Source organism: Mus caroli, chromosome 3, assembly GCF_900094665.2.
Source record: "Mus caroli chromosome 3, CAROLI_EIJ_v1.1, whole genome shotgun sequence".
Taxonomy (NCBI): domain Eukaryota; kingdom Metazoa; phylum Chordata; class Mammalia; order Rodentia; family Muridae; genus Mus; species Mus caroli.
This window is the reverse complement of record NC_034572.1, coordinates 31,714,858-31,742,129: the sequence shown is the minus strand read 5'-3', so window position 1 is coordinate 31,742,129 and position 27,272 is coordinate 31,714,858. Positions and strand designations below refer to the sequence as shown.

At 37.3% G+C, this 27,272-nt stretch overlaps 1 protein-coding gene across 11 annotated transcripts in view; it reads right to left on the bottom strand.

Moving 5' to 3' along the window:
- Positions 1–27,272, bottom strand: part of Kiaa1109 (KIAA1109 ortholog) — a 191,668-nt gene that overhangs the window by 141,017 nt on the left and 23,379 nt on the right. For all 11 annotated transcript variants that reach the window (XM_029475239.1, XM_021157454.2, XM_029475245.1 and 8 more), the window contains exons 9-15: positions 26,714–26,907; positions 24,564–24,643; positions 23,517–23,667; positions 18,056–18,212; positions 17,560–17,638; positions 11,057–11,148; positions 9,589–9,706 (exon numbers count right to left, since the gene is read on the bottom strand). In XM_029475239.1, the coding sequence (XP_029331099.1) occupies positions 9,589–9,706; positions 11,057–11,148; positions 17,560–17,638; positions 18,056–18,212; positions 23,517–23,667; positions 24,564–24,643; positions 26,714–26,907 (871 nt within the window). The remainder of the gene's footprint in view (positions 1–9,588; positions 9,707–11,056; positions 11,149–17,559; positions 17,639–18,055; positions 18,213–23,516; positions 23,668–24,563; positions 24,644–26,713; positions 26,908–27,272) is intronic.

The window sequence follows — 27,272 nt, the reverse complement described above, 5'->3', positions numbered from 1 at the left end:
CACTTCCCACAAATGTTTCTTCTGTCTTCCTATCACTTGCATGTATTGTATATACTCACCAATACCTTTCAGTAATAGCTCTAGTCTTAAAGGTGTCAAGTTCATCTTTGTACATTCATAGTACATAGAAACCTTGACGCTATATGTACAAAATTAGGTATGTGTTTTTGACTTTGATATCAGACCATAGTAACTATAACCTTTGGCTTTATTTATTAGCAATGTAATTTGTGTTATTTTCTCCTGTATAAAAGAACAATTTCCCTAACTTACTAGAAGAACTGAGATGATTTATGTGATATTTTAACAAATAAATGGCACCAAGTAAGCCCTTTGTAAATAGAAAACATTTATCATTGAGAATACTGCAAGGAAAATTACAGGCTATTAAATGTCATTTTAAAGAGGATCTTTGAGTTAAAAAAAATACAAGTTAGAATCATTACAGAAAGCAGGTGTAAATGTAGGATTTCATTTAAAAATCAGCTGCCATGTACATATAACCATCCACATACATTAAAGAGACTTAATGAAATGCAATCTGAACTGTAACTGACTCCATTAATAGGACAGAAATAAATAAAAAGTATATGACTATTAACCTTTTCTATTAATAGAAAAGGGAACTCTTAGCATATCAAATTTACTTTAAATATATCTTTATTTTATTTAAATATTACAGTGGGTAGACACCCCTTATTACATCTACACTTGCCTTTAAATACACACACACTCACAGAGAGGGGGAAAGAGGGAGGGGGAGAGAGAAAGAGTGTGTGTTTATTTTCTAACAAAGGAATTCATCATTTTCCAGGCTGACTGCTTTTCTCCTTAATAAACTCTTTATGGCTCAGCATTCCTACTCAAACTACATATCCTGTCTGAAACTAGTATAGTCATCTCTCCCTAACCACAGTTTCAAATTACCATGGGTTGAAAATATTTTTATTTGTATACGAAGATGCAGAAGCTTTTCCTGTCGTTATATCTCAAATATTACTAGTATTTTTATGAAATATCTACACTATTATAAGTATTTTAAGTAATCTACAGATTAATGAAGATGCACAGAAGGTTATACAATCTATATGCAAGAACCATACCATTTCATAGAAAGCATCTATCTACCACAGAACGAATGACCTATGGATATCAATGACTCCTGCCATTCATAGCCTTTCTGATGAAGAGAAACAACCATTATTAATGGTAGGTGCTACAGGAAGCACAAGGTCTGCAGTCCAAATACTGATCTTAAATGTATCCTCTAATTCGGCCTCAATAATTCTGTGCTGCAAGTTCCTAACTGTTAACGCAGAGATAATAATAATTTTTCTTTTTTAGAATATGCAAAAGATATAAATTAATAAGCTTTATAAATGGCAACTGTTATATAAATCATGCCTAACATATTATATCAAACTCACTTTATAAAGACCATTTCTACCATTAAAAATCCCCCCACATTTTCTCTGAATGGCTTCAGACAGTAATGATTTCGGATGTTCTCCCATCTTAGATGCAATCTAAGCATTACAGTTCAAAGCTAGCTCACTATAGATACTGTTTGCCATTGTTTCATTTTATGTCTAGTGTGTCTGTCAGTGTACTTGAGACTAATAATGGAAAACAAGGGGGGGAAAAGTGATATGTCTACAAGTTCTCTGTAGGCGGAAATCATATTTAGTATTCTGAATTATTATGAAGCTTGAGTTATCTATTAGAAGCATTATCTACCATATACTTAAATTGGTTAAAAGGCAGAGATGAAATTTGTATAAAACCAAAATCAAATGATATATTTATCAGGAAGTCAATGTAGTTTGTAAATAAACTCATTTGCCAATTCTGATTTTAACAAATTTTATGTTTTTCTTCAGTAGTAACGGAAATGGTGCAAATAGCTAACTTCCATTTTAATAAAGATTTTAAAATCTTACTTAAAATTTTATATCATCAAATAATTTTTCCCCACCAACTTCTACAACATCTTCACTGATAAATGTTAAAAATTAGCATGAAAAATAGTTTTGCATACATAACAGACACTACTAAGTTTCCACTATAAGAAACAATAACTCCAACTGTTTACCAGAAATCTCTGTTCAATTGAGAAGCTAAATGAATCTAGAAAGATGAAAATTAAATGCTTAATCAAAAAGTCCTATGACATCACTGACCACCTACCACCACAGTGGTAGCAGGCCAAGGGAGACGGCTACGGCAAGTGATCTAATGTGAATGTTGGCGGTCACAGAACAGGAAGCAACTCTACAGAAGCCAAAGGTACAATTATGAGTCTGACAAGTGACTGCCAAAAATATTTGTATTAACTCTGTGTCAAACATCTGTGGTACTTTAATGACATTTTTTTCCTTAGGCCAAAAGCTGCTCACATTACCAGATGGACATATTAAATACTGTGATTAGAAAATTGAAGTACTTTTTAATGACATCATACATTTGTGCAAAGAATTTAAAATTTATAAAGACAGTAAGTTAAAAATTAATCCGAAAAACACAATAACTTATTTTATAACTAAATTGTTAAATAATAACTCATAAAATGTCAACCCATTGTTATTAGTATTTTGTACCATTCCATTATTCACCCCCTCACACCCCGATCTAATAATATAATTATTGCCACAAGGGGTTTCAGTTTCTACCTTTGTTTTACTCCTAGGGCTTTATATTTAAGATAAAGCTCTACCCCACATCCAAATTTCTAAAGAAATACTTCTCTGTTGAAGAATAATGGGCAGTCCCTCGCACAAGCTGGGAAACTTCTTTTCTATAGGTTTTACCAACAATGAAAACAATTCAACCACTATGATCAAGAATATTCACCCAGGGCCAAACCACAGTATCCAAGAGACAGATATTTAGGAGAACTGGTAAAAAATAAAAAATTTAATATAAAATGTGACAGTTATCTAAGAGATGAGAACTTAAATGGTACAAATATGTTATTTAAAAGGATGAATTACAATAGGCAAAGAATAAAAATTAGAGTAACAGAAAAAGGAAGTTTACAGAAAAATCTGTTCTAATTAAAGAAATACATAATTAAATATTTAAAAGTAATTAATACTTTTTTGAGATATCTAGTTTAAAATAAAGAGCAACTTAAAAGTACAATTTTTTAAATCATGGAGAGTTTAATTGCTCTCTATTTGTAGTACTGAGGATGCAAAAATGAAATGTCTGAAAAAAGTAATATAAAGTGTTCAGTATCTGAAAATACGAAAAGTCTTATATCCTTCAACTGAGAAATGGATACAGAAAATATGGTACATTTACATAATGGAGTACTACTCAGCTATTAGAAACTATGACTTCGATTTGCATTTTCCTGATGACTAAGGGTGTTGAACATTTTTTAGGTGCTTCTCAGCCATTCCGTATTCCTCAGTTGAGAATTCTTTGTTTAGCTCTGTACCCCATTTTTAATAGGGTTATTTGACTTTCTGGAGTCCACCTTCTTGAGTTCTTTGTATCTAGTGAATATTAGCCCCCAGTTGGATTTAGGATTGGTAAAGTTCTTTTCCCAATCTGTTGGTTGCCTTTTTGTCTTATTGTCCTTTGCCTTACAGAAGCTTTGCAATTGTATAAGGTTCCATTTGTTAATTCTTGATCTTACAGTACAAACCATTGGTGTTGTGTTCAGGATTTTTCCCCTGTGCCCATATGTTCGAGGTTCTTCCCCACTTTCTCCTCTATAAGTTTCAGTGTCTCTGGTTTTATGTAGAGGTCTTGATCCACTTAGACTTGAGCTTTGTACAGGGAGATAAGAATGGATCAATTTGAATTCTTCTACATGATAACTGCCAGTTTGTTGAAAATTCTGTCTTTTCTCCACTGGATGTCTTTTTTAGCTCCTCTGTCAAAGATCAAGTGACCAGAGGTGTGTGGGTTTATTTCTGAGTCTTCAATTCTATTCCATTGATCTACTTGTCTATCACTGTACCAGTACCAGGCAGTTTTTATCAAAATTGCTCTGTAGTACACCTTGAGGTCAGAGATAATGAATCCACCAGAGGTTCTGACCATCCAGAGACTGCCCCACCTGGGGATCCATTCCATAAACAACCACCAAAATCAGATACTATTGTGGATGCCAACAAGAGCTTGCTAACAGGAGCCTGATGTAGCTGTCTTCTGAGAGCCTCTGCCAATGCCTGGCAAATACAGAAGTGGATGCTCACAGTCATCCATTGGACGGAGCACAGGGTCCCCAATGTAGGAGCTGGAGAAAGTACCCAAGGAACTGAAGGGGTTTACAGCCCCTTAGGAGGAACAATATGAACTAACCAGTATCTCCAGAGCTCCCTGGGATGAAACCACCAACCAAAGAAAACACAAGATGGGCCTCATGGCTCTAGCTGCATATGTAGCTGAGGATGGCCTAGTCGGTCATCAATGGGAGGAGAGGCCTTGGTCCTAGAAAGGTTCTATGCCCCGGTGTAGGGGAATGCCAGGGCTAGGAAGTGGGAGTGGATGGGTTGGTAAGCAGGGGGAGGGGGAAAGGGATAGGGGCTTTTCAGAGGGAAAACTAGGAAAGGGGATAACATTTGAAATGTAAATAAAAAAAATATCTAAAAACAAAAACAACAACAACAAAAAAAACCCACTGAAACCACACTTCTGGGTGGGGATTCAAGATGGTAAAAAGAAATGACTTGAATAAATTCTATGTTTATCTACATGTAACAGAGCACGTGTAAAAATGTTTTTATGAAGCAAATGAACTAGAAAACCAGAGAAGTGGAAATAAAAGCCCCAATTTGTGTTACTAAACTTTATCTCTTTGCTTTGACCTAGTTTTCCTCTTGGCAATATATTTTTTATTATTATATTCTCTCTCAGCTTATTGCTACTATCATGCATCTCTGTTAAATTCTTTGTTCTTAATCAAAAATGCTGGAATCCCTGAAGTGCCTATTAAACTCCAATTATCAGCTAGTATCAAAAAGAAAAAAACAAAAAACAAAAAACTATGACTTCATGGAATTCTTAGATAAACGGATGGATCTAGAAAACATCATCTTGAGTGAGGTAACCCAGTCACAAAAGAACACACATGGTGTGCACTCACTGATAAGTGGATATTAACCCAAAAGCTCTGAATACCCAAAACACACATGATGCTCAAGAAGAAAGACCAAAGTGTGGATGCATTGGTCCTTTATAGAAGGGAGAACAAAGTACTCACAGGTGCAAATATGGAGAAAAGTGTGGAGCAGAGACTGAAGGAAAGGCCATCCAGAGGCTGCCCTACCTGGGGATCCATCCCATATACAGTCACCAAAACCAGACACTATTGTAGATGCCAAGAAGTGCTTGCTGACAGGAGCCTGATACAGCTGTCTCCTGAGAGGCTCTGCCAGAACCTGACAAGTACAGAGGCAGCCAACCATTGGACTGAGCACGGAGTCCCCAATGGAGGAGTTAGAGAAAGTACCCAAGTTGCTGAAGGGGTTTGCAGCCCCATAGGAAGAAAAACAATATCAATCAACCAGAGTTCCCAGGGACTAAACCACCAACCAAAGAGTACACACGGAGGGACCCATGGCTCCAGCTGAATATGTAGCAGAGGATGGCCTTGTTGGGCAACAATGGGAGGAGAGGCCCTTGGTCCTGTGAAGGCCCAATGCCCCAGTGTAGGAGAATGCCAGGGTGGGGAAATGGGAGTGGGTGGGTGGGTGAGGGAACACTCTAATAGAAGCAAGGGGAGGGGGATAGGATAGGGATTTCTGGGGGTGGGAGGGGACTGGGAAAGGGGATAACATTTGAAATGTAAATAAAGAAAATATCCAATAAAAAAGATTTATATAGTAAAACATAGTAAAGCAAATGTTATATTTTCATGGAGCAGCTGTTTATTGTAATAAATCAGATCGACTCTGTGGGACTAAACTTCTAGAGTCTTAATCAATAAAAGCTACTATATCTGATGTAGAAATATTTACATTATTCATAGACCCAGACTATATCTTTATAGTCATGAAATATGAATATGCTAAGAAGTTGTTACTTTCTTTTTCAACTATGATGGCATTGACTTAAGTCATACTAACAGAAAAGACTCAACAGGAACTCTGAGCCTAGAATGACATACTTGACTACTTAAGTATACTCTCATAGATGACAATAATCAAAATGAAATAATCAAGCTGGAAGAGGGAACAACTGATTGATCAAAGCAATCTTTACTTTTTACACTAGCCTGATAAAAGCAACAGCCTGAACTGAGTTCTTCCATTTGCTTCTAAGATCAAAACTGGATTACTATTTTTATTGTCATTATTTGGAGTAAATAAAAACAGAATTGAAATATGCAGCAGTTGAGGGTAAGGGGCAGTGGGAACCTCTAGAAAGTCCCAGAGACCTGGAATATGAGAGGCTTCCAGAACTCAATGGGGTCAACCTTAGCGGAAACGCCCAACAGTGGGGAGATGAAACCAGAAGATATCACCTTCAGTAGATAAAGATAGCCCCCAGCTGAGGGAGGGGGCCATTCACCAATCTTCAAAATTGTTTTAAATTGTTCCTGTCTAAAGAAAATGCAGGGACAAAAATGAAGCAGAGACTGAAAGAAACTCACCCAGTGACCTGCCCAACTGGGGATCCATCCCATGTGCGCACACCAAATCCTGACACTATTACTGAGGCAGACAGGAGTCTGGCATGACTATCCCTCTGAGAGGATCTACCAGCATCTAAGACAAATGCAGATACTCACAGCTGACCATTAGATTGAGGGATCCCTATGGAACAGTTAGAGGAAGGACTGAAGGAGCTGAAGGGGATTACAACCCCCATAGGAAGAGCAAGTGTCAACTAACCTGGACCCCTCAGAGCTCCCAGAGACTAAGTCAAAACCAAAGGAACATACACAGGCTGGTTTGTGGACCAGGGCACATAAGTAGCAGAGGACTGCCTTGCCTGGCCTCACTGGGAGAGGATGAGCTTAATCCTGTGGAAACTTGATGCCTCAGGGAAGAGGGATGCTGGTGGGGTGTGTGTGTGTGTGTGTGTGTGTGTGTGTGTGTGTGTGTGTGTGTGTGTGTGTGTGTGTGTGTGTGTGTGTGTGTGTGTGTGTGTGTGTGTGTGTGTAGGAGCACCTGCTCAGAGGTGGGGGAGGGGACTGATGGGGTGAATAATTCAGGGAGGGGGGCCTAGGAAGGGGGCAACTTTTGGAATGTAAATAAATAAAATAATTTAATTAAAAAAACAAAAACAAAAAAACAACAAAAATCAGTCCCTTTCCTTTGATAGTCCCAACCTAAAACAAATTAAGAAAGTATTTCATCTAGCTAAACAACAGCCTACAGAATGGAAAAGATTTTTACCAACTCCACATCTGACACAGGGCTAATATCCAAAATATAAAAAGAACTCAAGAAACTAGACATCAACAAACCACATAATACAATTAAAAAATGGGTACAGATATAAAACAGAATTCTCATCAGAGGATTCTCAAATTGCTGAAAAAAACTTAAAGAAATGTTCAGCATCTTTAGCCATCAATGAAATGCAAATCAAAACGGCTCTGAAATTCCATCTTACACCAGTCAGAATGACTAAGATCAAAAACACAAGCAACTGCTCATGCTGGCCAGGATATAGAGCAAGAACACTCATAAATTGCCAGTGGGAATGCTAACTTGTATAGTCATCTTAGAAATCAACACAGCGCTCTTCAGAAATTGGGGATTTACCTATCTCAACACCCAGCCATACCACCCCTCGACATATATTCAAAAGGTGCCCCACTAGACACAAGGACACTTTTGATCAATTATGTTCACAGCAACTTTATTCATAATAGCCAGAAACTGGAAACAACTTAGATGTGTAACCAAAGAATGGATTAAAAAAAAATGGGACATTGATACACTGGAGTATTACTTAGCTGTTAAAAAAAAAATGGCACCATAAAATTTGCTAGCAAATGGATGAAACCAGAAAAAAACATCCAGAGTGAAAACAAGCATGGCTGGTGCTCACCTGTAGGTGGGTATCAGCTGTAAAGTAAAGGACAGCCATGCTAGTGTCCACAGATCCAGAGAGGGTAATGAACAGGAAGGGCTTGGCGAGGGGACGGGAGAGGGGTAAGGATCTTCCTAGGAAGGGGAAATAGAATCAACTTTGAGGGTGCACTGGGGGCGAGTGTGGAAGGGAAGAGGAAGGATAGGGTGGGGTGACTGAGGGAGAGAATATGGGAGAGAACTGGGAAACATTGCAGAAGTAAGGTAAAAACGTGGTGCAATGGAATCTCCTTGGAAAGACTCCTAGAAACAGGAGGACATGGACAGCTTCAGTGCAGTGGATATAAAATTAACTCAAACAAGTCAATGGCCTTTCTCTACACAAAGGATAAACAGGCTGAGAAAGAAATTAGGGAAACAACACCCTTCTCAATAGTCACAAATAATATAAAATACCTTGGCGTGACTCTAACTAAGGAAGTGAAAGATCTGTATGATAAGAACTTCAAGTCTCTGAAGAAAGAAATTAAAGAAGATCTCAGAAGATGGAAAGATCTCCCATGCTCATGGATGGGCAGGATCAATATAGTAAAAATGGCTATCTTGCCAAAAGCAACCTACAGATTCAATGCAATCCCCATCAAAATTCCAGCTCAATTCTTCAACGAATTATAAAGGGCAATCTGCAAATTCATCTGGAATAACAAAAAACCTAGGATAGCAAAAACTCTTCTCAAGAATAAAAGAACCTCTGGTGGACATGGAGTCTGAACTGGCCATCCCCTCTAACCAGGTAAGGCCTCAAGTGGAGAGACTGGGACACCAACCCAGCCACAGAAATCTCCAACCTACAGTTTGTCATCCCTGCAGGATATGCTGGGACCAGAGCCTAGAGTAACTGTCAACAGAGAAACCAGAGAGACTTCATCCAGCAACAGATGAGAGCAGATGCAGAATCCCACAGCCAAATTCAGGGAGAGCTTATGGAGTCCTGAGGGGGGTAGGAAAGATTGGAGGATCCACAGGATCAAGGACACTAGAAGAACAAAGCACACAGAATCAACAAACTGGGACTCAAATGGGCTCACAGAGATCAGGGAGCCTGTACGGCCTGACCTAGGTCCTCTGCATATATGTTATATTTCTGTAGCTTGGTGGTTTTGTGGGATTGCTAACAGTGTGAGCAGGGGATGCCTCTTGACTCTTTTGCCTGCTTTTAGGAGCCTTTTCCTCTTACCTATCCAGCCTTGATGCTAGAATACATGCCTAGCCTTATGGTAGATTTTTATACTATATTTGGTTCATGTCTCTGGAAGGCCTGTTCTTTTCTGAGGAAAAGGTGAAGGGGTAGATGCAGATCCAGGGGAAAGAGGAGGTAGAGGGATGGACTGGGAGAAGGGGAGGGAGGGGAAACTGCAGTTTGGGATATAATATATGGGAGAATAATAAATGGAAAAATTATAGGAAAAAAGGAAAGCACACATCATATCATATCATATCAGCACACCCCTATATTAAATGTAAAAGTAAAACCTACAGAATATAAATAAGCTCACCACACAAGTAACTCTCAATATTTACCAGAAATTACCTGTAAAGAAGTTCTTCTGTGCAAAGATGAAGTGGTATGTGGCTTTATAAACCTCCAATTCACATTGCCATGTTTGTGGCATGTTCCAAATTCTGGGGTAGCTGGCATTGATGTGGAACTGCAAAACAAATGTTAGAGATTAAAATGTGACAATGCTAACAGAATTGGGAATGAAGTTATACACTCTGGAGAGTAATTAAAACTTATTTTCTCACTGAGATGAAGAGAAGGTGTCTTCAAGACTTTTAAAACTGCTGTAAAAGGTCAGTGTCTATGGTCAATACCCAGATCTTTGAGATATTAAGCTTTGATGTGGTCAAAATGCTCTGAGGGAAAAGAAATATTCTCTAGTTTCAGCAACACACACCAGCTAAAGTAGCAGGTAACAAACAGCCCGTGTCCCTAATTCCTCCTTTGTTAAAGAAAGGAAGGTGGAATATCATGGGTACTATCCTACAGCCTGGCCTTGGCATTGCTGCACAGTTAACAGCTGCCTGCCGAGGACTAGCACTGTTTTACATGGTTCCGCTTATCAGCAACAGCTTGAGAGTTCCAACAAGTGCAGAACTGTAACAAATGTTAAATTTGATAAGTTTAATACTATATTTTTATGTAATAATAGATTTTATGTAGTAATTTTACATTATTCATATACTGACTACATGTTTTTATACTTATACTCTAAGAAATAAGTTGCTTTTTTTTTCAACTACAATGGAATTGACTTAACCCACACCAACAGAAAAGACTGCATAGAGACTTTGAGGCTAAAACATACCTGACTATTTGTGCATGCTCTCATAGATGATTATAATCTGGGGTGGGGGTGGATTTTCTTACTAATTATCAAATTTTCATCTTACACATCTGAATGTATAAGATGTTGGCTTAAAACAAATAATTAAGAACCTTATGACATCATCTGATATAAATGAATCTTCTGTGAATACCAACCATTCTACAGAGGTGTTGTTATTGTTGTCATTGTTGTTACTGCCCTTTTTTTAAAGTAACATATTAATGAGAACATAATCTGAAATTTAAACCATGGGCACTTCCAAATATTCAGGGTACCATCAAGACTTTTTTCCTTAAAACTTAGTCACTGACTTAGGTCAAAGAATAAAATTAATTAAGTCCTGAGAGAAGTCCAATAGGGTCAGAACATGCAATCAAAAATTACTTTATTTACAATTTTGGAAAAATACGTGAAATTTAAAAATTACATCCTAAAAAGTTTGGGACCTCCTAGCACTTCCTATGTATTAGAAGTAGAACAATGTAAAGGAATGTCAAAGGCAGCACACAGTATGAGTAATCTACCACTCTACCCAAGTTTGGTATAACCAGGGTACCTAGTTGGAAGTTCTCAAATAAGAATACAGACCAGTTTTAGAAATTTTACATTAGAAAATTAAAACTAAGTCTATACCTACTAAACTAATGTATACCATATATTTAGACTTACTGCTAACATCTCTGCTTCTAAAAGGGTCCGATATTGCATACTGGTAGTAGCATCAACATGTAATAGTTGTCCTTTAATTGCAGGGGTATAACCTAATAAATAAAAACATAAAATATAAGAGCCAGAATAAAAAGTACACAACTTAAATTTTTGCAGTAGAACCAACTCCTTCTACCACTTCAAAAATGAAGTCCTTGAAAAACAGCTTCAGTATACTTCAGTGACGAGAAGCTTGCTAATGTAACAAAGGATCCTCCTCATCTAAGACAACAATGAGTAAACATCACCACCACATGGTATCTATCCTGGTTTGCTTTTGAGAGCAAACCCATAGTGGTCTCTCAGTATCCATACACAATGGTTCTAAAATGCTACATTTAAATTGAAATCTACAGATGTTCAAGACTTTTATGTGAAATATCAAAATATTCCAATTGTTACATGTATCTCCCATATATGCCAAATTAACTCACATTACTTATATATTTAATATAATATAAACACTATGCAGTAACCACTGAACTGTATTGTTTAGAGGATAACAAGGGAAAATACATAGTACAAGTGCAACTCTTCTTAAATATTTCCATATCACAACTGCTTGAGTCTATGGATGCAAAGCTTATGAATGTGAGAACTGGTTGTACATGTTTACTTCTAAGTAAAACTTTTCAACTATAAGCACAAGTCCTATACTTTTTCTTTAGCTACTGATTCAAGTATATATATTTTTTATGATTTTTCAAGTATTCCCTATATAAAAACAGTTGCCAAATATTATATATGTCTCCTGTAATGACAGTCTCACATCAATACAAATATTATATATGTCTCCTGTAATGACAGTCTCACATCAATACAGGCCATTCTCAGCATAAGCAGAAGTTTGAAGTGCCATTTCCTCTTTTAACTGGCTTCTTTTTCAAAGATCACAGCTACATGTTATTATTCTAAAAGGTTTATAACTACTCTGGCATATACCCTGATGTAGGCTTTCTTTTTCATCCCAAACATCTGAATATGAAAAATATTTCAGGCTTCTGTGTATTTGGAATTGCAGGTCCATAAAATTATCTTAAATCCACCAAATTCTTTTAATAATCTTTTACATTTTATTCAGTCAGGTAGATGTGTGTGCGGAGGTCAGAGGACAGATAACCTATGAGAGTTAGTTCTCTCTTTCTACTATATGGGGATCTGAGATACTGATTTCTCAGTCTTCAGGTGGCCCCTTATCTCAGTGTGCCAACATCTGAACAAGCTTGCACTGTAGAATGATACAGGGATATTTACTACGTGAATTACTGCCCTGGCTATTATGTCAACTTGACACAAGCTAGAGTTATCTGAAAAAAGGGAATCCCAATTGAGAAATAGCTTCCATAAAATCCAGTTGTAAAACACTTTCTTAATTTGTAATGGCTGGGGAAAGGTCCAGCCCACTGTGGTTGGTGCCATTGCTGGGCTGGTGGTCCTAGGTCCTGTAAAAAAGCAGACTGAGCAAGCCATGGGCAGAGAACCAGTAAATAGCATCCTTCCATGGCCTCTGCATCAGCTTCTGTCTCCAGGTTCCTGTCATGTCTGAGTCCCTATCCTGACTTCCTCTGATGATGATCATTAACATGAAGTGTAAGCCAAATAAACCCTTTCCTCCCCAACTTGCTTTTTGGCCATCCCGTTTCATCACAGCAGCAGAAACCTTAAATAACACAATTATTAACTTAAAGATATTATTTTATGAATATTTTGCCAGCCTTGGGTGTGTGCATATACATGTGCACACACAGATGTGTTCATGGTGCCTCAGAGGCCAGAAAAGAATGTTATAGATGGTTGTAGGCACCAAGAAGTGCTGGTCCTTTGTAGGACGGAAAGTGCTTTTAACTGTAGAACCATCTCTCTAGACCCTACATTATGAAATTTAAGGGAAAAGGCACTGCCATATCTGAACCATTATTAATTTTGTACAACCTCTAATTTCCATTCTCCCCTGTGACAGACTATAATCAAGGCACTCAGACTTTTCTTACCAAATACCACCTTTGAATTAGGCATTGTTAAAGAATCAGCTATCTCCTTCATGGCCTCACATGACTATTATTTTAAAACCAGCAAATATAATAGTTAGTTCTTCACAAGAAATCACAGAGTTAGGTGACGGTGGATATGATGCCATCCTCAGTCACTGTTTCAATGGATTAATTGGAAAAGCCCAAGTGCTATAGCTGTTATTGTAAAAATAAGAAACAATTCAACCTCTCTATTTTCTCTCTCCATATAGTATCACCAATACAGGTGACAAAGACAAGATAGGAGAGCTAAATAAAATAAAACAAAATAGGAATAAATAAAAGTAATGACAATTATCCACCATATCAATACCATTTAATGATCTTAAAATAAGAGTACATTGCTACTCTCTTTACTCTCAAGAAAGTACTAAATACACCACAATTTCATCTTAATTCTCCTCAGCCACAAATATACTAAAGCAGAAATTAAAAAAGCAAAATTTAACAAAAATAATTTATCCATGTTACAGATAAATGGCCAAATTTTAAATATGCAATGAACTATATAAGCTAAGATGAAACTGTAGCTTTAAGAAAATTGCTTGATACTTTAAATATGCATTTTTTTTCTCAAAGTTATATTATTCTAAGTATCCACCTTACTCTACGAAAAAATATCTACTAACAGTATATCCTAAAACATTTAAGCTCTGTGCCCGGAGCTGATGTTGTTCCAGAGAGCTCCATACCCAAATACTGCCCTGAGAGAGCTGGTCTCCCAGCAATGCTGGCACACCTGTGAACACAGGTAACACTGCCACTTCTGCTCCAAAGGACCCCCCTGGAGACCTCAGGACACAGGAACCAAGGAGCAGCCTGGAACCCTTCTGGTTTCTGTCTACATCCGGAGCTGATCCTCTGCCACAGCACTACATACCAAAATACCCTCAGGAGAGATGGTCTCCCAGGAGTGTCGACACACCTGTGAGCACAGGTAACACCTCCACTTCGGCTCAAATTCCTGGCCCAAGAGAGACCCACCCAGAGCCATCAGGACAGAAGAACAAGAAACAGCTGGGGCAGGATCCTTCAGGTTTTTGTTTGCACCCCAGAGCTGAACCTGTGCCACAGCTCTCCATACCTCAATTCCTCCCAGAGAGAACTGGTCTCCCAGGAGTGCTAACACACAGACTTGCAGGAGGGACAAACTACAGTCAGAGACAGCAAGACCGGCTAACACCAGAGATATCCAGATGGCAAGAGGAAGGGCAAAAGCATAAGCAACAGAAACCAAGGTTACTTGGCATCATCAGAACCCAGTTCTCCCACCACAGCGAGCCCTGAATACCCCAACACACCAGAAAAGCAAGACTCTGATTTAAAGTCAGATCTCATGATGGTGATAGAGGACTTCAAGAAGGACATAAATAACTCCCTCAAAAAAAAAAAAAAAAATACAGGAGAACACATGTAAACATGTAGAAGCCCTTAAAGGGGAAACACAAAAATCCCTTAAAGAATTAGAGAAAAACACAATTAAACAGTTGAAGGAATTGAACAAAACCATCCAGGATCTAAAAATGGAAATAGAATCAACAAAGTATCACAAAGGGGGACAACACTGGAGATAGAAAATCTGGCAAAGAGATCAGGAGTCAGAGACTCAAGCATCACCAACAGAATACAAGAGATAGAAGAGAGAATCTCTACCCAGTATAGGGGAATTGAGGGCAGGGAGGCAGGAGTGAGTGGGTGGGTAGAGGAACACCCTCATAGAATGGGGGGTGGGGTGGGGGGGAGATAGTATAGGGGAATTCTGGGAGGTGGAGAAACTGGGAAAGGGGATAATATTTGAAATGTAAATGAAGAAAATATCCAATAAAAAAAAGAAAAAGAAGATGAAGAAGAACAGGAGGAGGAAGAAGAGGAAGAGGAGGAAGAGGAAGAAGATAAGGAGGAGGAGGAGGAAGAGAGAATCTCAGGTGCAGAAGATAACATAGAAAGCACTGACACAACAGTCAAAGAAAATGCAAAAAGCTACTAACCAAAACATCCAGGAAATCCAGGAAAAATGAGAAAATCAAAACTAAGGATAATAGGTATAGAAGAGAGAGAAGATTCCCAACTTAAAGGGCCAGTAAATATCGTCAACAAAATTATACAAGAAAACTTCCCTAACATAAAGAAAGAGATACACATAAACAAGAAGCCTACAGAACTCCAAATATAGTTTGGACCAGAAAAGAAATTCTTTCCATCACATAATAGTCAAAATACCAAATGCACAAAACAAAGAAAGAATATTAAAAGCAGTAAGGGGAAAAGGTCAAGTAATATATAAGGCAGACCTATCAGAATTACACCAGACTTCTTACCAGAGACTATGAAAGCCAGAAGATCCTGGGAAGACGTCATACAGACCCTAAGAGAACACAAATGCCAGCCAAGGCTACTATACCCAACAAAACTCTCAATTACCATAGATGGAGAAACCAAGATATTTCATGACAAAAACAAATTTACACAATATCTTTCCACAAATCCAGCCCTACAAAGGATAATAGACAGAAAATTCCAATACAAGGAGGGAAACTACACTCATAAAGCAAGAAAGTAATCTTTCAACAAACCTAAAAGAAGATAGCCACACAAACATAATTCCACCTGTAACAACAAAAATAACAGAAAGCAACAATCACTTTTGCTTAATATCTCTTAATATCAATGGACTCAATTCCCCAAATAAAAAGACATAGACTAACAGACTGGATATGTAAACAGGACACAGCATTTTGCTGCACACAGGAAATGTACCTCAGTGTCAAAGACAGACACTACCTCAGAGTAAAGGGCTGGAAAATAATTTTCCAAGCAAATGGTTCCAAGAAACAATAAAATCGACTTAAAAACCAAAAGTTATCAAAAAAGATAAGGAAGGACACTCGATACTCATCAAAGGAAAAATCTACCAAGATGAACTCTCAATTCTGAGCATCTATACTCCAAATGCAAGGGCACCCACATTCAAAAAAGAAACTTTACTAAACCTTAAAGCACACATTGCACTGCACACAATAATAGTGGGAGACTTCAACACCCTACTCTTATCAATGGACAAATCATTGAAACACAAATTATACAGAAACACACTGAAACTAACAAAAGTGATGGACCAAATGGATTTAAAAGGTATCTATATAATATTTCATCCTAAAACAAAAGGATATACCTTCTTCTCAGAACCTCATGGTACCTTCTCCAAAATTGAACATATCATCAGTCAAAAAACAGGCCTCAACAGATACAAGAAGACTGAAATAATCCCATGCATTGAGATCACCATGAACTAAGGCTGGTCTTCAACAACAACAAAAACAACAGAAAGCCCACATACACATGGAAGCTGAACAATGCCCTACTCGGTGATAACTTGGTCAAGAAAGAAATAAAGAAAAGAAATTAAAGACTTTTTAGAATTCAATGAAAATGAAAGTACAACATACCCAAACTTATGGGACACAATGAAAGCAGTCCTAAGAGGAATACTCATAGCTCTGAGTGCTTCCAAAACGAAACTGGAGAGAGAATATACTAGCTTTAACAGCACACCTGAAAGCTCTACAACAAAAAGAAGCAAATTCACCCAAGAGGAGTAGACAGCAGGAAATAATCAAACTCATGAATGGACAAAAAATATGGTACATATATGAAATGGAAAGCTAGCTGTATTAAAAAAAAATAGATAAAATCCTATCATCTGTGACACAATGGCTCAAAATGAATGTCATTTTGTCAAGTGCAATAAGCAAAACACAAAAATGATGTGACCTTATTAATGATCTCACTAAAGCATGCAACCTAAGATAGAAACAAGACAAACAACAACAACAACAACAAAAACTGATCTCACAGAAACTGAGAGCATAATGACTGGGGCAAATAAGGAGAAAGAAGGGTGGGGATGAGTGAACAAGGACTACTAAGTTACAGACAAAAGTGCAGACTAACCTGCAGATAATGAGAATATGCAGTATACTTTTCGAAGCTCAAGGAAAGCCTGTCAGCATGATGGTACCGAGCTGTGATCACAGACAGCACTTGGGAGTCTGAGACAAGAGTATCTCAAGCTGGGGACAAGCCTAAGTTACACAGCACCTCTTTGGTATGCATGGGCTACGCAGTGAGACACTGTCTCAATAAGTGTAGAGCTAATCAAAATTTTAAATGAATTTTACCACACAGAAGTTACAAATGTAGAAACAGACATATTTACTTTGATTTGAACATTCTACGTCTATATACATGGGTTCAAGTATCACATAGTATCCCATAAATAGGTACTCTTTTATGTATCAGTAAAAAACTATATTTAAATTAAAAGACAAAAAATGAAAATGAAACACTACTATTGTTACTCTGGAAGGACTAACAAAATATAATAACATATTAATTATGTCACTAATAATTTCAGGCAAAATAATTATACCTTACCATTTTCTTCAACTGTCATCGGAATATTAATTTCTAAATATGAGCCAGCCCCTACATTTACATGCACAGCATTTGTTTCCTACCAAAAGAACAAGATTGAGTTACATGAGATTTATTGTACATATATATGTTCCTATCATTTACTTTTAAATTATCAAAGAAATATAATCACTATTAATATGAACTTCTAAAAATCTTGTACAAATCAAGATTCAAATTTATATAAAAATTATACTTAAAGCAATTTAACAAAATATAATAGAGAAACTAGAAGATAACTTCAAAGTCCATTGTTATTAATATTAATCATTATTAATTTCTTTCCACTACTTAACACTTTAAATAAAGTACTATAAAAGCAAAAAGTTAAAGTTAAGGAGGTATGGGGAGCCAGAAATGAAGAAATGAAGCTAAACATAGAAATAGGACCCACAAAAAATCTGCAAAGTAATTTTCAGATTTTAAATACTATTCTCTACAAGCTTATAATGGATACCCTGTTTTTGGTAAACAGCAAGTCAATGGTAGCATCTGCAATGATATTCATTCGTAGTTCAAATGCAAGGATTTGTCTTGGTCTTCCGGGCTGTGCAATATCAGAGACTTTCAGAACTTGATAATCAGGTGGAAAGAAAAACTTCCATAAACAATCTCTAGATAAAAAGGAAAAAGAGAAACAGTGTGTTAGTCAAATACAACTGTCTTTGATAAGGGTCCGAAATCATATTTTAACCTTACATTATCATTGCTATTTCATTTGACAAACTATTTTTCCACATCTTATCAATGAGCTTTGAACACCTAACATTATAATATTATCAAGTGTGACATGAGCAGGGTCCAATCTAAGTGTATGTGAGTTATAATAAATGCTGCAAGCATATCAGTTGTGCAACTATCAAGAAAGAACTGAAAGAGTATAGCTTAATTCATCATTCTTCCCTGAGCAAGTGACCTAATCTTTCTGAGGAAACCTGCTCTGCTCCCTTGTCTATAAAAATAACTTATCTCATGGAGTGGCACTGAAGATTACGTTAAAATACTTAATCATACACACATGGAAGAGTTTTTGTATTTTTTCATAATCACTCAAAAATTTTAACCTTTATTTTTACTTTATATGTATGAATATTTTGCAGGCATATATATCTGTGCACTACATACATGCAACACGTGTGAAGGACAAAAGGGTTGTCAGACCTCTGGAACCAGAGTTACAGACAGCTGTGGGTGCTGGCCATAAAATCAAGGTCCTCTGCAAGACCAGTAAGTTCTCTTAACCACCAAGCCATCACTCCAACTGTTTGCAGTCACTTTTTATCAACATAATATCAATGAAAGGACAAACAACAGTATGTTCTAAACAGTAAACAAGTATTTAGATGCTGAGCCTTAGTGTACATCTCCCTGTATCACTTGACAAAGATGAAAAAACCTAAGGAATGTGTAATACCTTCCCCCATCACACAAGCCATCTTCCACAAAAATAGGGAAGCAAACACTACTCACATGAACAAAAGCACACTGAAAATTAAGCCTTGTGATTTTATGAACATAAATGGCTCTGAGACTAAATGAAAAATGCACTGGGATTCTCTTGCAACAAAGGGAAAACCTGCTAGAGGAGGTTGTGAAAGTGAAGTTCTGTCGCACATTAACTGCAGTATCATTTTTCTAAATAATACAAAGATCAGCCAGTCTCTAAAGTGAATTTATATGCCAGGACTGGTGGAGTAGACCTTTCATCCCAGCTCTCAGGAGAAGAGACAGGTCACTTTCTAAGTTTGAGGTCACCCTGGTCTTCACGGTGAGGTCTCAGGCATGGAGAGCTATGTAGAGAGACCTTGTCTCAAAACTCAAAAACCGGAGCTGGAGAGATAGATAGATGGCTTACAAATTAAAAGCACTGTCTGCTTCCAGAGGTCCTGAGTTCAATTCCCAGTAACCACATGGTGGCTCATAACCATATACAACGAGATCTGGTGCCCTCTTCTGGCCTGCAGGCATATACACACACTGTATATATAATAGAAATATCTTTTAAAAAAAACTATATTATCAAAATAAATCAATGTTAAACAGTTGTTCAAAAATGAAATAAATTTTTGAAAACATTGAAAATATGCCATTATGATCACTAAGTTCTATTAGATTACTTATTAAACTTGAGCATCAATGGAGCTTAGTAATTTAGGTTAGAGAGCAATATTCTTCATGTTGCTAGAGTATACTTTTCTTTTTTCTTTTTAACTTATTTATTTTTTGTTAGATATTTTCTTCATTTACATGTCAAATGCTATCCCAAAAGTCCCCTATACCCTTCCCCCACCCTGCTCCCCTACCCACTCACTCCCACTTCTTGGCCCTGGCTTTCCCCTGTACTGAGGCATATAAAGTTTGCTAGACCTAGGGGCCTCTCTTCCCAATGATGGCCAACTAGGCCATCTTCTGCTACATATGCAGCTAGAGATACGAGCTCTGGGGATACTGGTTAGTTCATATTGTTGTTCCACCTATAGGGTTGCAGACCCTGTCAGCTCTTGGGTACTTTCTCTAGCTCCTACATTGGGGGCCCTGTGTTCCATCCTATAGATGACTGTGAGCATCCACTTCTGTATTTGCCAGGCACTGGCAAAGCCTCACAGGAGACAGCTATATCAGGATCCTTTCAGTAAAATCTTGCTGGTGTATAATTGCAAAGCTTCTGTAGGGCAAAAGATACTGTCAATAAGACAAAAAGGCCACCAACAGATTGGGAAAGAATTTTTACCAATCCTAAATCTGATAGGGGACTAATATCCAATATATACAAAGAGCTCAAGAAGCTGAACTCCAGAAATTCAAATAACCCCATTAAAAAATGGGGTACAGAGTTAAACAAAGAATTCTCAACCTAGGAATACCGAAGGGCTGAGAAGCACTTGAAAAAATGTTCAACATCCTTAATCATCAGGGAAATGCAAATCAAAACAACCCTGAGATTCGAACCTCACACCAGTCAGAACGGCTAGGATCAAAAATTCTGGTGACAGCAGATGCTGGAGAGGATGTGGAGAAAGAGGAACACTCCTCCATTGTTGGTGGGATTGCAAGCTTGTACAACCTCTCTGGAAATCAATCTGGCGGTTCCTCAGAAAACTGGACATAGTACTACCAGTAGATTCAGCAATACCTCTCCTGGGCATATACCCAGAAGATGTTCCAACTGGTAATAAGGACACATGCTCCACTATGTTCATAGCAGCCCTATTTATAATAGCCAGAAGCTGGAAAGAACCCAGATGTCCCTCAACAGGGGAATGGATACAGAAAATGTGGTACATTTACCCAATGGAGTACTACTCAGCTATTAAAAATAATGTATTTATGAAATTCCTAGGCAAATGGATGGACCTGGAGGGCATCATCCTGGGTGAGGTAACCCAATCACAAAAGTCACTTGATATGCATGCACTCACTGATAAGTGAATATTAGCCCAGAATCCTAGAATACCCAAGATACAACTTTCAAAACACAAGAAAATCAAGAAGAGAGTCGGGCGTGGTGGCGCACGCCTTTAATCCCAGCACTTGGGAGGCAGAGGCAGGCGGATTTCTGAGTTCGAGGCCAGCCTGGTCTACAAAGTGAGTGCCAGGACAGCCAGGGCTACACAGAGAAACCCTGTCTCGAAAAACCAAAAAAAAAAAAAAAAAAGAAAATCAAGAAGGAAGACCAACTCGTGGATACTTCATTCCTCCCTAGAATAGGGAATAAAATATCGATGGAAGGAGTTGCAGGGACAAAGTTTGGAGCTAAGACGAAGGGATGGACCATCCAGAGACTGCCCCATACGGGGGTCCATCCCATAATCTAATGCCATTTTTTAAAAAGTAAGAACAAATTCCATATTACTTGACAAAGTGTGTAATTATTCCAACAACAGAAGCCAGGAAGTTCTTTTGAAACTAAAAAAGTATAAAAAGAATCAATGCATCTGTGGTGGTTTGAATAAGCTTGGCCTCGGCCGCAACACTATTAGGACTGTGGCCTTGTTGGAAGAAGTGTGTCACTGTGGGTGTGGGCTTTAAAGAGCTTCCTCCTAGCTGCCTGAGGATGCCAGTCTTCTCCTGTATGCCTTCAGATGAAGATGTAGAACTCTCAGCTCCACTGCACTGTGCCTGCCTAAACACTGTCATGCTTCCTGCCATGACTGATGATAATGGACTGAACCTCAGAACCTGTAAGCCAGCCCCAATTAAATGTTGTTCTTGTAGGAGGTGCCTTGGTCATGGTGTCTGTGCACAGCAAGGGAAACCCTAACTAAGACAGCATCAACAGAAATATCACCACTCTTTCAACAGGTTAATAATTCCCGATTCAGTGAGGGGCTTGACTTTTCTCTCTACAAGAAAGCTAGAGCACAAATTCAAAACTAAACTAATTCTAAGCAATGTAAAATGCCACTTTAAAAAACACAGTGCTAAATGTCACCTTTAAAATTCTTCAAAAGTAGTAAACGGTCATAACCTATTACAAATAAAAGTTACTTAAATTAACAGATGACTAATTTAAAAAAGTCTTCCAGGTAGACAGGTATGATACTCAGGACAAGTTCCAGATAGTCAAGAGACTAAAGCAAAAGGATCACTTGAATCCAGAGTGTAAAGTCAGCTTGAACAAGAACCCCTACCTCAAATAAGCAAGCCTTTCAGATAATCCTCATTACTGTAAAATCCATATGAGCAATTATTATTTATTTATTTACTTATTTATTTTCTTTAGGCCTCGCAATTAGGTAGACAAGGTACCATTTACTCGGAACCTCAGCTCATGGCTTTTAGTTGGGGTCTCACTTCATGGCTCAGACTGGCCTCCAATTCACAATTCTCCTACCTAGGCCTCTGGAGAGTTGAAATGTCTTCATTATAGAACTCTGAACTACCTATGAGACCCTCAGGACAATTTTCTACTATCCCTACTCATTTTTCCTTGATGATTCACACCATTTTTCTTCCCCTAGAAAATCTCTACTTCCTTCATAAACTACACCCACACGTCATCTAATAAGGCCTTTTTCATTCACTGTGATAACCATAATGCAAAATAGTTTGTTACAAGCTAACCTGTGCTCTAAAACAATTCATGTTTAAATCCTAAGCCCAGCGTCTAGAACATGACTGTATATGGTTACAGAGACATCACATGTTGCCTCAGCTTCAAAAAGAGGCCTGGGACATATCCTCCTCTCATGATGGCCAGAGGGCACCAACTCTGCTGATACTGCCAAGTGGGATTCTTGGCCTCCAGAACTTGATTGGACAAGTCTCCACTGTTGAATCTATACCCAGTGATGCTTTGCTATTCATTCCTAGAAAACCACTACTGTTTTTCTAGCCTGTCACTAAGACCCTTCCCTCATGAATTAAAGCTTCACTAAAGCTATGTCTTCCATTTTACCAAGTCTTTCATTTCTGAATCTATATACCCCCAAAACCCCAGGCTCTTAGAGGGTCAATAAATAAATCATTAATGAAATGTAAAAATAAAACAAAAGAACCAGTAAGTAGGCTGCTCACTGCAGCTTGTTTGTGGTTTCTCCATAAACAAGTTAATATTTGGATCAAAGTGTTCAGTAAAAACTTATTTTGCCACAAAGTAAATAAGTTACAAAAACTAAGCCGGGCAGGAGTGGGGTGGGGGAGGGGGAGTAGAGCAATGGCTCAGCTGCTCTTCCAGAGGACCTGAGTTTGGTTCCTGGCACCTATGATGAGCATATCAAACCTGACTGTAATTCCAGCCCCAGGAGATCCTCTGGCCTCTATGGATACCTGAGCTCATGTGCACACACCCACAGTCACATATGAATACACATAATTAAAAACTAATAGAAATAGTTTAAAACATTAAGCTAGTATTCTATAAAAAATAACATCTCAATGTACTTGAAAGATTATTAGAAATATAATCACTCAAGTACCTCTGCCTGTCAGCCCAGGGTCCATAGTTAAAGTCTGTCCCTTTACCACAAACGATGTCTAGCCCCCAGCATGGAGGTAAGTCTTGTAATTTACAATCTTCACTGCTTATTTCCCCTTCTGTACTCTCTTCTGTTTCTTCTGGAACAAGTCCTGTATTCCAGAACAGATAAAGGCAATTAGTTAAAACCACTATACACTAGCAGTTCAAATGTTTGAATCTCAGGAAACCTTATACTTAAAATTTTGTAAGTCCCTAAAAGGTTTTTGTTTTGTTTTGTTTGTATGTTATATATTAAATTTACTGTGTTCAAATTAAAATTCCATGATTTCATTTAAATAATATACTTACTATTTACCTATATAAAGAATAACTTTAGAAAATTGTACTGGCTAGTTTTGTGTCAACTTGACACAGCTGGAGTTATCACAGAGAAAGGAGCCTCAGTTGAGGAAATGCCTCCATGAGATCCAGCTGTAAGGCATTTCCTTAATTAGTGATCAAGGAGTCAGGGGAGGGCCCTTGAGAGCACCATTGTTTCTGCAATGTCATAATAAAAAGGCAAGTAAAATCCTGGTCCTATACTGAAAAATTAGGGTGTGTGACCACACAAAGCCCTTGGTGGCAAAAAGAACAGAAGCTGAAACAATCCAATATTAGGTACTTTTCTCAAGTGGAAGCCATCTATCAAACACTCAAAGTAGCTAGGTCTCAATTTTTAAGTTTTAAAGTTCAAGTCTAACAATTGTGATTTTCTCCTTTAAACTAAGATGAACGACCCGGTTCCACATTCCCTAAGGGTTTTTTAGAATTACCTGCATCAATTTTTAAGGTATCTGTAGAAATGAGTTATTTTATAGAATAGTAGTGTAATAACTCAACTCTTAAGACAGGACATCTTTTTTCAAAGAAATTTAACACTCTCATAGTCAAATTTCTAACTTACTGATGCTAACTTTCAGAAGATTTCCAATATGTAGGCAACAGCACTTCAGGGAAGAAACAGAGCCATTCCTGTACGACAGACAGACTTTCAAAGAGGACATACCTGGCTCATCCATGTAATAGTAGATGTCAACATCATTTGACTGCAGCACCACAAACCCTTCTCCCATCAGTCTCGGGGGTCTATGGAAACAAGGATGAGGCACACGAGATACATCTTAGACTACAAAGTGCTCTGCAGTCTAGTGGACAGTGAGCAAGAGTGAAAAGAAAGAAGGAAAAAACCTACAAAGCACATGACAGGTTATCTTAAAAGGAAAAGAACATCTTTCACACAGACAAGCACTATACAAAGTTACTCTAGTTGTATTTTACATCAGGTTAAATGATAAAATGACTTAAATTTTATTGGTAAATTAGTTTAGGAAGAAAACAATTGGCTTAGAGACTTCACTTTAAGTTTGAAATGAAATATATTTAATTAAAATGGAGGTTAAACACAACAATAATTACTGAAATAAATAATAATTATAATAATCAAATTCTGCTTTTATGGCAAAATTTAAATAATTTATATTACTATCATTATAAGCCTAAGTAATAGCTAATCAACCAGCAAAATGTACTGTAGTCATTCAGAAACAAAAGAATTGTCATTTTTATCTATAACAATTTAATTACTTTTCTCTAAGAGTATTTCACTGATTAATAAAATAAATGTAAAGCAATTATCCTGAACTTAAAATTTGACATGAATGCTTCTCTAAGTTTCCTTCTCTCAAACTTCAGAGTTAACAGCTTCTCTGCCATATCCCATATTATTGTCTACTACATAAAAATCCATCTTTCCATCATTAGATAGCAGCATATCTGAATGCAATAATTTTCTTCTAAATACCACAAAATAAAGGCTTAAGAAAGCCACAAAAGGTAAGCCAAACTAGTGGGAGTTTTTGTTTTGTTTTGCTTTGTTTTTAAATATAATTTCATGTAGCCTAAGGCCTGAGACTCACTAACCACATCGGACCTTGAACTCCTTCCTTATCTGCCTACCTCTTATGTGCTAAAATGAAAGGCATGGCACCCAGTATCTACATTTTTGAAAAATACAATTTTAAATAATGTTATATGAACTATTAATAGGAGAACACTTTCTTATCTCTCTAGTTATTTAAAACTACAGTTCTGTTCATTACACTTGACCTATTAATACAAAGTTTTGTTCATCTACCAAATTCCAGAACATCTTTAATCAAGTCTAAGAGTTAGGTGAAGTAGACACATGGTCGCCTAGAACTAATATAGGGGAAACCTCTCTACCATACTAGCTGATCCTGGAGATTTTATTTTAGCAGCATATCGGCCAAGAGTTAAAAGCTGCTTTCCATAATTTCATAAAAACTTACATGGCTGATAAAACAAAGAAAAAGCTGAAACATCACAATAGAAAGTTTCCATATATATATATTAAAATTACACAACTTCAGCCAGAGTACTTATCATAAAAAAGAAGAGACTGAAAAAATATGAGGAATGGGGACCGTTATTCCAGAGGTAAAGACAAGACTGACAGGAGTTATAGAAGGGCTGTCTCCTCAGACCTGGTCCCTTCCTGCTGCACAGCATCTCACCACAGTAGTGGGTCTGCTGTGCATTCTCAGGCAACCTATCTTCTAACTAGAACAGCTATTTCAGCATGGGGACACTCTTTGAGGTTCAAAGAAAAATTAAATGGTTGTCTCAAAATTAGACCACTCTAACCAAATTTTCAAAAAAAAAAAAAAAACCATTAATCAATTTTCAACTTTCACTAAATCCACTATAAATTAATCTCTTCATTTTATTATTTATCTAAGCTTTCTAAACAGAAAAATACACCTTTAATGGGCATATCCTAACCATTAATCTATTTTCAACTTTCACTAAATCTACTATAAATTAATCTCTTCATTTTATTATTTATCTAAGCTTTCTAAACAGAAAAATACACCTTTAATGGGCATATCTTAACATCATCAGAGCTTAATTTAAACCAAAATAAGTGAGCAAAAGAGAGTAAAATAATTATAGTACTAACTACCCAGAAACACACTGGGAAGTCTAACTATCACTTCTTAGCACAAAGACTTTAACAACTGGAAAGCCTTGTACTTGCTGTACAACTTCTACCATAGATGTGAGAAGGCTGCTAGAGGCTCCGGTGGATACTTATATTAGCAGGAAGAAGTTACCACTTTCATGATGTTTACTTACTCATCGTTTTGTAGGCCGACATATCTTGGACTAGGAACAAGCATGACTCGAACATTTTCAAGCTTTCCTTTCACAATGTGCATGAACTGGTCAAGATGACTTGAAGGTGGTTTTGTAGTATAAGTTAAGAATGCATCATCAAAGTTGATGCATAGAGTCTGAGGTTGATAATGATTCCCAAAGGCCAAACGTCCCTAAAAACATAAAAAGAGATATTATACCAACATAGTCTAGTCATTGTTTTCCTTAGCTGAACTAGGAACATTTTTATGCAACAACTTCCACTTTAGCTGTATATGCTACTTAAATCATTATTTAAAATAATCATCATCCATTTAAACCAACATTTAAAGAAATCTAGAGATAAGTTTAGAGTAATTTAAACACTTGTAAATATCCCTTCAGATTTAATAAGCATCCAAATGTAGAGCTGGTGTGAAAACAGCTCATTCACATGCTACAGAAATAGGAACAAAAAATGTACACAAAATTGCTTTCTTTTCTTACATGGACTTTGATTTGCAAAAAGTAAGTTCTCTGCGATAACCTGCCAAACATA